Source organism: Crocuta crocuta, unplaced genomic scaffold (genome assembly GCF_008692635.1).
Source record: "Crocuta crocuta isolate KB4526 unplaced genomic scaffold, BGI_CrCroc_1.0 scaffold170, whole genome shotgun sequence".
Classification (NCBI taxonomy): domain Eukaryota; kingdom Metazoa; phylum Chordata; class Mammalia; order Carnivora; family Hyaenidae; genus Crocuta; species Crocuta crocuta.
In genome coordinates, this window is record NW_027527853.1 from 5,299,729 (window position 1) to 5,313,140 (window position 13,412).

General features: G+C 45.5%; 1 protein-coding gene across 2 annotated transcripts in view; it reads left to right on the plus strand.

The window, feature by feature from the left end:
* MYOF (myoferlin) overlaps positions 1 to 13,412 on the plus strand; it is a 160,390-nt gene that overhangs the window by 18,198 nt on the left and 128,780 nt on the right. For both annotated transcript variants that reach the window (XM_077779775.1, XM_077779782.1), the window contains exon 2: positions 11,713 to 11,768. In XM_077779775.1, coding sequence (XP_077635901.1) covers positions 11,713 to 11,768 — 56 coding nt within the window. The remainder of the gene's footprint in view (positions 1 to 11,712; positions 11,769 to 13,412) is intronic.

The window sequence follows — 13,412 nt, forward strand, 5'->3', positions numbered from 1 at the left end:
TCCTGGGGTGAGTTTCCACAGGGTAATGAAAGCCTTTATGACTTGCTGTGACTCAGAAGCTCAGAGCAGACATAGCTTAGCAGTGAATCAGTTCCTCTGATAATCAAGTCGGAGCCATTTTATTAGTGGAGAGTAAAACTCTAGCATATTACATGTAAACTATTAAAAATCTAATATTTGAAGGGCACCTTAACCTCGGTCAGTTAAGTGTCCAACTTCGGCTCAGGTCATGATCTCACAGTTTATGGGTTTGAGCCCCAAGTCAGGCTCCTTGCTGACAGCTCAGAGCCTGGAGCCTGCTTCGGGTTCTGTGTCTCCCTTTCTCTCTGCCCCTCCCCCACTCGTGTTCTGTCTCTCTCTCTTTCAAAAATAAATAAACATTAAAAAATTTTTTTTAATCTAATATCTGAGTGGAAGAGGAGTCTCCTCTTTACCTCACCTCAGTTCTCTGGTTTATTACCTTTTACATCCCAGTAGCACAACTTAAAAATTTTTTTAAAATCTTTTTCTTTACCTTTCATTATCAAAAAATAAAATATTTTCTTTTTGCTGACCTGTCCTCATGGTCAGAAATTACTGCCTGAACAGCCCCTATCCCCCTCCCTTCTCTCTTTTGCTGTTGTGTCTCCTTACTGCTTCTCTTGAACATAAATTCATTCAACAAATATTGATCAAGAGTGTACTCTGTCGGGCTGTGTGCTCAGCACTGCTGCAGGTGGTATCAGGAACTAGCCAGACTTGCCCCTGACTGCACGCAGCTCATGGTGCAGCTGTGAATCCAGCCAGAAGTCTGTGAATTCAGAGTTCAGCGACTTTAAACTCCTGGAAAGTTAATTTTTTTTTCATTATTTGCAAGTTATAATGATGATGAGAGCTAGTAAGTGCACTAAGTGCTTCATGTATATTTATTCACTTAATTCTTACTGAAAAAATGAACTCCCTCTTTTTACAGTTGAAGTCCCTCTTTTTAGGGTTTTGGGGAGGGCACGTGGCCTTGGTCAAGGTCCTGGAGCAGGTTCTACACACATGCCCACTGCTGAGACTATAACACTTCCATGTGGGAGGCTGGGTCTTGGCCAAGTGCAAGGCCCACCCTGGCCCACCCTCAGGTAATGCGCAGAGGCTCAGGGCTCTGACTTGTCTGGTTGTTAGCATTCAGTTGCTATCACCTTCCCATTGTATTTCCTTCGATAAGAGTCAGCCCTTGGGGCACGTTGCCAGAGCAATGCTGGGGGCCCTGGGGCATTGGTGCCTTTGACCTCTGGGATACCTCTGACCTCAGAGATTTTGTCTGGGGCTCCTCTGGTTTGTCCCAGTGTGCTGGACACATTATGATGGTGTTTCCTGTATGACATAGCTTAAGGAAGGGCCTCTTCCCAGGGCACTGAGACTAAGTTCTGTGTTCGCTCCCATTGCTGTGTATGTATATGGCTTTGTGCTCTGCGTCTCTCTGGACTAAGTCTACTTCCATCCCCATGGCAGACACTCCCAATCCCAACTCTACCTCGTACCTGTGGCGACTGATCAGCCTAGCTCGCTAAAGAGCCCAGAGATGAAAGCCAGCCCCAGTATAGGAAGGAGACCTGAAGGCAGTCTTGATTGACTTCAAGGATTGAACCATTGGCAATGGCAAAAATCCCATTGAAAGATTATTTACTATGGGACACCGAGATCTGAGGCTCAGCAAAAAATCAGCCTAAAGTAGTGCTTTCTGCTTATTTTCAAAGTCCTTTTCTGTGACTTTCGTTTTCTCTTGGTACTACATCCTGGAATCAGTGAGGGCAGGGGAACACGACCCTCTTCAGCGTGTCTGATGGTGGTAGTTTCTGATTCTGATTCTAATTCTGATCCAACACAAAGGAGTGTCCCCTGTGTCCTAGACACCCTCACACTTTCTCGTCTCATCTTCAGTACAACCATGCAGGGGGCTTCTTCAGCTGCTTTTACAGGGTACTTGGGCATTGAGAGGCCCTTCTGAAACTCTAGGAACTTTCCATCTCCTCAAGCTGGATTTGAAGTAAATTCTCCAAGTAGCAGCCTTCATTCATTCTCTAGCAAATTGTCTCAGAAACATAACCAAACAAAGGAAGGAGAGGTTAAAAGGCTAGGCGCCAGGACACTGGCATTCAAATTCTGGCTTTGTTTCTTACTAGCAGGTGACCCTGAACAAGATACTTAATTTTACTGTGCCTCAAAATAAGGATAATAATAGTAACAGGTAACATATATCAAGCCCTAAGAAGAGTGCCTGGCATACTATGAGCCCTATGAATGAGAGCTATTATTCCTGGACATTAGGTACCAATATTTATTAATAAATAAAAGTAGATACAGAGATATGGAGACCTGGCTTAAAGTCACACAGCTGGTAAGTGGTGAAAACACAGAGCAGGTCACCTGGCATCCTCAGCCCTCAGTAGAGGTTAAGAGCACAGGTCTGAAAATGAGGCAGGCTTGGGGATGCAGCTCAGTTCTGCCACTGACTAGCTGTGTGGTCCGGGCAAATCACTTCACATCACCGAACCTCAGTTTCCGCATCTGTAAAATGGCAGTACCAATACCTCTATTGTGAGAATCAGACGTGAATGTGTTTAAAGTGCTGGGCACAGAGTGGATGCTCACATGCAAAACAAACATACAAGCCCAAGAGGCACGTGGTTCGATCCTCCCTCGGGGCAGCCAATCCAGGGGTCTGGCCGACCTGGTACCTGTCCACCTGCAGCCCTGACAGATGACAGAGCTGGAACACAGCCCCCACCCCCCTGGGGGCCGCTGTTAGGAAGGAGCTTCATATGGGGTTGTTCCCATCGCCTGGGCTTCACCACATTTCTCTGGGAGGATTCGGTTTTGATTCAAGAGCTTGTCTGCCTGTGAGGGCATCTCCAGAGGCCGATGGGGTGCAGGCTATGGAAAGTGGAGCGATAACCCCGCCTGCCTTTCTGTTTGGGCCTTTCTGTTTATCAGCAATATCAGTGACTATGTCAGAAATGTACCCAACAGCCTTGCTTTGTATCATAGCGGCCGTTTGGCCAAAATAAATGCCTTTCCCCAGAACTCGTTTGACAACATATCCTGGAGCAGTCGGGCAGCCAGGGTGGGGAAGCACAAAGTCAGAGAGCCACCTTTAGCCAGGTAGACCCAGATGGGCTGCCTGTCTCGCGGCTCCCCCCTGGTCCGTCTGCATCCTGAGGGTGGGAGGAGTCTCCTGTGGGCCCTTCCTTATTGCAGAAATTCTCCCAGATGCCCGTGGCTGCCAGGCTGACTGCCGGGGACGAGCAGTGGCTGTCTGTCTGGCAGTTGCCCTGGGTGAGCCTCGGAGGTCTGGAACGGAGCCAGGTGAGAAAACTGCTCCACCAAGACTGTGCCTGGCATCACTGGGCGCTTCCTCTGGTCACGGGGCCCTGCCCTCCAGGGCGGCCTCCACAGCCTGGGAGAGCCCTGGGGGCAGCAGCGGGTTCTGCCCAGCTGTCAGAATACAAAATAAAAGCTCCTTCATTCAGTGCTTCCTGGGTGCTGGCCCCTATGCTGAGCATTCCGTATTCATTTGCTCACTTAATCATGAACGCAACCCTGGTTATAATACACGAGCATGTGACATGAAATTCACTCAAATCACGGAGAAATTACTCTGAGGGGAATAACAATACTCATAAACTACAGTCCCTGCCTTCAAGGAGTCACTGGTCCTAATCCTCCAACTCAGGCAACTGTCGTCTCTGCCAGAGTCTGAATCCCACCTCTACCACTTAATGGCTGTGCGACCTCTGATAAATTGCTTAACTTCTCTTGTCTTGGTTTCTCCTTTTGTAATTGGGGATGATTATTACCTTTTAGGGTTGTTGTAAAGGTTAGTGAGACACTCCATGGAAAGCTCTGGAAACAGTGACCAGTTCAGAGCACTTAATAACTGTTAGCCATGGTTGAATGGCATCAGGGGGTCTGCGATATTCTAGGCCAAATAGTGGATGACTCTGTATTTGTCTGTGAATGTTTCTTAAGACAAAAGTGGCCACAACCCAGGACCCAGAGAAGATGAAGTATTTCTGAATGGGAGGTCAAGTTTAGATGCATGGCTGGACCTAGAGATCTTGTTAATCTACTTTGCCTACCAAAAAGCTGAGGTACTTAGAGGAGCTTTGTAAATGCCCTCCGACCCCCACTTCTCCTGGGGCCATGTCAGTAAGACACAGCAATCTAGCTAGGGAGGACTTGGGGGGACTTCATAAGTCACATGTTCCACTAGATCTGGTGACAGACTTAGAGATCATCTAGTCTAAATTCCCCAGTGTATACAAGAGGGACTCTGAGCTCAGTGTTTGAGCCTGTTTCTCTGACATAATAGCTCAAAGAATCAGAGAGTTCACTGATTTGAAAGTCCAGTCAGAAGAGCTGAGCCAGGGGCACCCGAGTGGCTCAGTCGGTTAAGTGTCTGACTTTGGCTTAGGTCATGATCTCACCATTTCCTGAGTTCGAACCCCACGTCAGGCTCTGTGCTGACAGCTCAGAGCCTGGAGCCTGTTGCAGATTCTGTGTCTCCTTCTCTCTCTCTGCCCCTTCCCTGATCATGCTCTGTCTGTCTGTCTCTCTTTCTCAAATAAATAAACATTAAGAAGAGCTGGGGCAAGTCCTACACTTTGCCCTAAAAGGAGTATGAGCATCAGTGAGATGGCATGTCTTTGGAAGTACTGAAAAAGTGTTACCATTGTAGATGCTATTATTTCCATGGGCACCTGGTGTTACTCATTGTAGTAGAGTTCTCCAGAGAAATGGAACCAGTAGGCTGTGTGTGTGTGTGTGTGTGTGTGTGTGTGTGTGTGTTGACAGAGAGAGATCAAGAGACTCATTTTAAGGAAGCTCATGTGATTATAGGGACCGGCAAGCCTGAGATTTGCGGGGCAGGACAGCAGGCTGGAAACAGGCAGGATTCTATGTCAGCCCTGAGGCAGAATTCCATCTTCTCTCTGACACCTCAGTTTTTGTTCTAAGGCCTTCAGCTGTTTGGATGGGGGCACGTCCACATGATGGAGAGCAAGCTCCTTTACGTAAAGACAACTGGTTGTAAATGTTAATCACATCTATAAAATACCTTCACGGCCACATCTAGACTAGAGTTTGACCAAACAAGTGGCACCACAGCCTCGACCAGTGACACATGAAATGAACCAGCCCTCTCAGCACAAATGTAGGCCGGCCAGCCTTAGGAGTCATGGTGCCCGTGGCACCTCGTCCAGGAGAGTCCAGCGTGTGGTGTAGTAAGTGCCCAGCAGAGGAAAGGGTTCCGTGCGAGAGGGCGTGGCGGCTTGGCAAGGAGCGTTTGCTCAGTTCCCGGGGAAACTGTATTCAGAGGTTGGCATGCAGGTTAATTATGCAGCGGTGACCTTCAGCAAACTGAGAGAGAAGCAGGCAGGCGTGACTTATCAAAAAACAGGAAATGTCCCAAAGAATGCCTTGAGTCATGGTTCAGTGTATTTGGCGTTTGAATCAGTTGTTATGTTCTGGGTCGAAAGGATTTAATTCCTTTCCATAGGAGGAAACTGTCATCTTAATAAAATTAGAGATGAGAACGGGGGAGGTAGGTGATGTGGAAAAGGGGGAAAGAGCTTCCTGTAATTTAATCTGATGTTTAGCATCTGCAATTTAGGCTTTAAAAAAAAAAAATGGTGAAATTGAATAATTGAATAATATAAATAAGTGGCTCTGTGGCTGCTGGTAAGAAAGAAATTTATTGGGGCGCCTGGGTGGCTCAGTTACGTCAGCGTCTCACTCTTAATTTCGGCTCCGGTCATGACCCAGGATCCAGGATTGTGGGATTGAGCCCTGCATCAGGCTCCTTGCTGAGTGTGGAGCCTGCTTGGGATTCTCACTTACCCTTCCTCAGCCTGTCTCCTGTACTCTCATACTCACTCTCGAGCACTCTCTCTCTAAAATAAAAAGAGAGAGAGACATAGAGAGAGAGAAAGAGAGAGAGGAATTTATCTTTGTTTTTTGGCTGACATTTATGTGTGAACAGGTTTTCAATAAAATACAATGTACACACATTCTGATAAAAATTAGAGCCTCCTTTTTTGGAAGAGTTTGAGCTGGATTTCTCCAGAAGGATAGGACCCAATGCTAGCATGTAATCTTTACTAACTAGGGACATGGGAGGAGCAGCAGTTGAATGCATGGGCTACAGAATTAAACTAGTCCTGAGGTAGAGTGTTTCTTCCTAGCTCTGTGATCTTGGGCAACTTAACTAATCATTCTGGGCTCGTTTGCTCATCTGCAAATTTGGGATACGTGGGCTTGCTGGGAAAGTTAAATGGAATGATGAATGGGCAGTATTTAGCACAAGTCTGGCCAGGAGAGAGTGCCCCCTATCGGGTAGCACCAGTGGCCTAATGCAAGTATTTGGAGTGGCCTAAAGTTCCACTTGAATAGTCCCACCTGGTCGTGGTCAACCTGCACCTGCTGGGATTTGGTTGGTTCCCTTTGTTCTCAATATACAACAGAATCATGTGTTCAGGAGCGCGTATTAGAAGAGCTGTTATGCAACTGGTTTTTCTTGTGGGATTATGAACCTCTTGAAGTTCTAAAACCCAGTGTCTAACACCCTCTTTACCAAGTGGTTTGTATCTGCCAAATGAAGCTTTGCTTGGTATTCGTGGCTGCACAGTGTGGCCATAACCTTCCCACATGGCCTGGTTACCTCTGCTTCCTTTCACATTCCCTTGGCTCCAGGCAAATGGGCTGTGCAGTGTCCCCAAACATGACCTGTTCTCTCTCCCCTGTGGCTGACACACTCACCCTATTGCTCCCACCTGGAGTGACCCTTTCTTCCCAGCTCCACCTTTTTAATCCACGTTTGTCTTTCAATCCCCAGCTCAGCCTCTGCTTTCCTCTATGAGGCCTTATCTGGTGCCTGCAGCCTGAAGTCACCTCCCCTTTTCATTTGTACCCCTTCTGATGGCAACTGCCCCCTCTTCCTATATCAGTCACCTGTGGCTACATCTACCTCCCTGCTGGAGCACCTGAGGGCAAGAACTATATCTTGGGTATCTTTGTATCTCCCCCAGCGTTTAGCTCAGTGTCTGGCCAGTGATATTTCAAAAATATTTGTTGGGTACAAGAATGAGGAAATGCTTTACTGTTGGTGGAAGAACTCACTTAGTGGACCTTTACCAAGGGCTGGGCTATGAGGTCCCTTTGCCAGACCTGGGCAGGCTTTCTTCCCATTATCTCCCTCTGACAGGAGGGAGCTCCAACCTGAGAATGAAGCAGACAATAGCATGGTGGACTTTTTGCTGTTTGCTGAAAACAGTCATCAAGGTTCGTTTGTCGTTTGGCTCTTCTCTGCCATAGCCCATGAACTCCATTTGTGGAATGTTTTAAGGCCAAGGACAATCTTGTATCCTTCTGTTTCCCCAGTTCTTAGCACATAGTAGGTGCTTAATAAACATTGGAAGATGAATGAATGAGCAAGTGACACTCCCTACTCCCTTTTTCATACCCCCAACTGCTGACTTTGAGATAGTCCTGCCCCTGTGGGGAAGGGATGGGGGATCAGTACTAGGCTCAGCACCAAGATCTCCCAGTGCAGTGTTTCTTCTTGTATGCTGATTCCCAGGCCAGTAACCTGGCTTGAGATTTTTTTTTTTTTACAAATAGTTCATTGTCAAATTGGTTTCCATATAACACCCAGTGCTCATCCCCACAAGTGCCCTCCTCCATGCCCATCTCTCCCCTCCCCCCCCATCCATCAGTCCTCAGTTTTTGTCAGCATTCAAGAGTCTCTCATGGTTTGCCTCTCTCCCTTTCCCCCACCATTTCCGCCCTTCTTCTCCCCCTTGTTGCTCCGTCAAGTTCCTCCTAATCCTCCTATACGTGCAAACATATGATATTTGTCCTTCTCTGCCTGACTTATTTCACTCAGCATAACACCCTCAAGGTCCGTCCATGTTGCTATACATGGCCAGATTTCATTGTTTCTCATTGCCATGTAGTATTCCATGGTATAGATAAACCACGTCTTCTTGATCCATTCGTCTGTTGATGGACACTTGGGCTCTTTCATGTTTTAGCTATTGTTGAGAGTGATGCTATGAACACTGGGGTACATGTGCCCCTATGCCTCAGCAGTTCTGTATCCCTTGGGTAAATTCCTAGCAGTGCTATTGCTGGGTCATAGGGGAGTTCTATTGTTAGTTTCCTGAGGAACCTCCACACTGTTTTCCAGAGAGGCTGTACCAGTTTACATTCCCACCAACAGTGTAGGAGAGTACCAGGCTTCAGATTTAACTCAACTGGGAAAGCACTGGCTCTTTCCATAGCCTCTCTGGAGCCCTTGTCCTTGCCTTGGCTCCCTGTCTCGGATCTTGGGGACTTGGAGACTGAGATTTTCCTTCGGTGGCATCCATCAGAGACCCACATCCTGCCTCAAGCCCCTGTGTCCAATTTCTATTAATGATTTGCTGCTTTCTCCTTGCTTTACTTACTTGCTGTGGCCTCTTAAAATTACCATCTTTTCTCTTGAAGGTCTGCTGTGGTCCCAGGGTCCAGAGTCACTCTATCCTGACTCAGTTCTCCAACCACCAGGCCTTTTATGGCAGCAAGGGTGGTGGTGAACTGGAGAGATATTAATGGTACCATTTCATGATTGTCGAAGGCAGGACTTTTAACTTTTGTGAAAGTCATGAACTCATTTGAGAATCCGATGAGGGCAATAAACTTCCCCCCCAAGAAAAACACAGATGTCACATTTTATGTGTTGGAAGAAATAGTCTTAGAGTGTAAGGATACTCTGAAATCTGACCTTGCACTTTCCTGTGGCCACTGCCCAGTATATCAAGCCCATTGCTCATATTGTATTTATGAATTTTCTTTATCCATTGTTTCTGACAGCTTCCAACGGGGCACTGTGGTGTGATAGTGAATGCACACTCAGGTTTTGAGCCAAGGAGACATAGGTTCAGTTTCTGACTCTCTTTTTCTATTTGCTGTGTGACCTTAGGCAAGTTAACTAGCTTCTCTCAATTCTTTGTCTATAAAAAGGGGATGAGAATGTTACCCATGTAGAGCTATCAGAATAACTTAGAGACACTGTAGTAGAATGTACTTCCGGGGCACCTGGGTGGCTCAGTTTGTTAAACGTTGGACTTCGGCTGAGGTCATGATCTCACGGTCTGTGGGTCTGAGCCCCACGTTGGGCTCTGTGCTGACAGCTCAGAGCCTGGAGCCTGCTTCGGATTCTGTGTCTCCCTCTCTCTCTCTGTCCCTCTCCCACATGTGCTTTTCTCTCTGTGTCTCTCAAAAGTAAATAAATAAACATTAAAAAAAAATAAGAATGTACTTTCTGGCACCTGTAGATGATTATTTTGGAGGGGCTGCTCCCACTGTGTAAAGAAGCCATTTGTCCAATTCAGTCAGTTTAAACTTTGCCTGGCCCCTCTTCCTCTCAAAAGCACTTGGTGTTGCAACCAGAGAGGAAAGTTGAGAGGTTTTTCATCTGATGATGGGAGGGGCACATGCGGTCAGGATGGAAATGTGGGAGGGGACAGGACAGCTTCTAGGTGATCTCAGAGTCAGATGCAGGGAGGGGCTCTGTAGGCCACAAAGAGAGACCACAGTTAGAATGCATCGGTACAGGCCCCAGCACGAGCCGATGAGCAGGGTCATGCTGAAATTTAAAAAGGGAAGCCGGTTGGGTTATGGGAGGCGATCAAGTGGAAAAGTTACTGCTTAGCAGAGTACGGGTGATGATTCATGGCTTGTCTATGCTGAGGTCTTGGAAGAATGAAGTGGTTAGTCCCACAACTGGCAAGTGCTGGGAGCCTTTGCAATATGACACTCAGCTGAACGGAACCCACTACCTCCTACGTTCCATAGCAGCAGAGGGGTAACTGGGCGTCGCCACCAACGTGGGGCTGCCTGGGTTTAAAATTTATCCCTTACGAACTGGGTCACTTTGAATATGCCACTTAACTCTTGGTTTCCTTAGCTTTGAAAGGGGATGAAAATTATTATACATATCTCATAGGGTTTTTAAAGAGATTAGGTGATATGAGATGAGAAAAAAATATACAAGTTTAGTCTTTGCTCCTTTCCCCCACCACTTCCTGGCACTGAGCTAAAACCCTTATAAATTCCTAAGTGATAAGAGTAGGAGCATCTTTTGTTCTAATGCGGTCACTCTGAGTGGGCTCCTGGATGGCTCCTGGATGAAGACGAGGACTGGTCACCAGGGAGACCAAGCTATGATGACAAGCTTGGCATTTTTTGGCTCTGCCCCCACCTCCTCCTGGCGTCTCTAGACTAGAGAAAGGGACTGGAAATAGAGTTAATAATCGATCTTGCCTATGTGAGGAAGCCTCCATCAGAAAAATCAGAAGCCTGGGGTTCCAGGTATATGATAAACACATGCATGTACCAGGAGGCTGAGGTACTCCAGGTCCATGGGGACAGAAGCTCTTGTGGGCAGGACCCTCCCAGACCTTGCCTTACATAGCTCCTCAGCTGGCTGTTCATCTGTACCCTCTGTCCTATCCTTTAGTTAGGTAGTAAACATAAATAACTGTTTTCCTGAGTTCTGTGAGCTTCTCTAGCCAATTAATTGAACCCAATAAGGGGGTTATGGGAACCCCAAGCTTATGGCCTACTAGGTCAGAACCACAGATGACAGCGTGGACTTGATGTTGTCCTCTGAGCCCTTAAGCTGCGGGATCTGATGCTGTCTCTAGGTACATAGTATCAGCATGGAGTTAAATTGCAAAACACCCAGCTGGTGTCACAGAAAATTGCTTGGTAGGGGAACCCCCCAGCATACATTTGGTGTCAGAAGCATTGTGACTATTCTATGTGATGGTAAAGAATTCACACAGGAAGAGAACTCGTTTTATTTTGTTTTCCTGAAAACAGATAGTTTGTGCTTACAAAGCATTTGGTACTCAAATACTACATTTTATTTTGATGAGTATTTGGGAACTTAGAGATCCAACAGATGCCTCTACCCTTCAGATTCTCTAAGGAAACTTTGAACAATAGCTGGACTAACATTTATTCATGCAGGAAGGTCTCAGACACACAGAGAGAAAATCTGTGAGACTGTTGTACAGGAAACACTACATTCTTTTCATGTCATCAAAAGTGTTCATCTACTAATTACCTTGTGCCGAGGCCTATGGGACTGGGTGGGGGCAGGGGAGGGGAGAGTCCAGCTCAGTCTTTAAGCTGTGGGGTCTTATCACATGCAGAAGCAGCATGAGCTTCAGAGAGGAAATTGCAGGTTATATAGGACCCAGTGCCAAGTACTATCTCAGACCCATTTCTCAGCTCATTTGAGTCTCAGTAGCTGCATCTGTAAAATGGTGACACCTGTTTGTCAAAGGTTAGCTTTGTTGGCTTCTTTCTGCAGCAAACTGGAGACACAGATGCCCTGGGTAACCTTGATCTATAGGAATTGGTGAGGGAGAGGCAGGGAATCATGGTATTTCCATGATTTTGAGTACCTAAGCCCCTAACATCTATTAGACCTGGGATGGGAGAAACATTTTAGGTCAAAAAATGCCATTCAGTTTGGAAAACCTGGACTCAGGTAGTTTTCACTCTAGGCTGATGAATGGGAAAATGCAAGCACACGGTTGTCCCTCAGGGGAATGCTCTATGAATGAACAAATGTTCTAGACATGTTCTAGAAATATTTCTAATTAACTGATATTTCTTATTTTTTATTTGCAGATGAGAAAAAGAAAACAAAGAAAGTTGACAATGAACTCAACCCTGTATGGAATGAGGTAACCTCACTGCTTCTTTTTTTAACATTGTTTCAGTGGATAAGGCACATCTGATTGTCCTGTCTTTGGTCAAAGGTTAGCTTTTTCCCTTTGAAAGAAGAATCTGCGCCTTGCACCCTCCACCCCTCTATCTCTCTTTGTGACCATGGAGACAGCAGAACAGTTCAAGGGGACGTACCGCAATGACATCTCCTGTATAGCAGTGGTGTGAGTGAAGTCTGGGCAGAGGGTGGGAAGCTTATGTTGTAGCCGGGAGCAGCTTTGAGCTTGCTGAGTGACCTTGGTCCAATTATGTTGCACATCTGGGGCACATCTGTAGAGTAATGCATGGGCTTGGATCATCTCTGGAGTCCCAGATGTAAAGCTCCATATTTAAAAATGTATTTGCATGTGACTAACCGAGAGTGTATCACATGACACTTTGTGTGTCTGGCTGTCTAATGACATTTACTGTTTTTTATGTTGATAAAGTAGAATATCCTTAATGTAGACATTTTGAAATCTTTAGATAAACATAACAAAATTTACCTTTGGAGCCACTATCTGGAAGCAATTATTGTTAACTCTGGGATATAGCAATAAATGTTTATTGAATAAGGATATTTTATAAGTAATTAGTGTTTATAAATAAATTAATAAAATATGATGTCTTAACATATAAGCAAATACAGCTTCCTCTCCTATTTTTTCTTGCTATTATATCTTGAGCATATACTATACCATTCCATTCAGAAGTGTCTTTAACACTATGCAATATTCTATGGAAGCGCTATAATATAATTTATTTACTTCCCTCACTGTTGGCTTTATACCTATTTCATGAACAGTTGTGTTAAATATATTTAAAGAATTGTGAAAGTTTTAATTCTTTCCACTGAGTAGATTTTCCTACGCTGACTAATGTTTTAAAAGATGATCATCAGCCCCATTGTTTTCCCCCAAACCCAGTCAGACTTTCCTGCATAAGCACAGTGATAAATGTCTTTTTTATTTTTACTAAGTCACCAGGCTGTGAAGACTTCCCCTCCACCAACTATAAATTCCCCCATCTCCTAGCCTCGAAACTAACATAAAGACTATACCTTTTCATTGAATGAGGTGCAGATGAAATGCCTTTTTAATGCCTTCCTGAGAAGCAGAAAGTTTCACTGGAACCCAGAACACAGTCAGCTGGACTCCCCAGCTCCGTGAAAGCAAGAGGCCAGTCTGGTTGGTTCCTGTGGATACCGTGTGTGGATCCTAGCACCTCACACAGAGCTCCAAGAATAAAACAAATTAAAAGTACATTATGTATCCATTTAGTGCTTCTGGTTTTAAGTAATTTTGACATGCTTCTTTTTATCTGGTAGCTGATGGCAGAGGGGGAGAGGTCACATGAGCAGACATCCTCTGCAGGGTATCATCCATCTCACTCCGTTTTGTTTCTAACATGTATTTTTTTTTTAATTGCCAATGTATTTATCAAGTAAACTTCCCAACTGTAGTTTTATAACGGAAATCTAACCCAAATGAAATACTAACCCTGAACCTTTTGGGGTTAGGATTCTAATATGAGCTCTGACACATTCTCCACCCACTCCAAACCCAGTACAAGGAGAATCAAATCTTTAGTAGGCTCTGGTTTCTTTAATTCATATATTACAC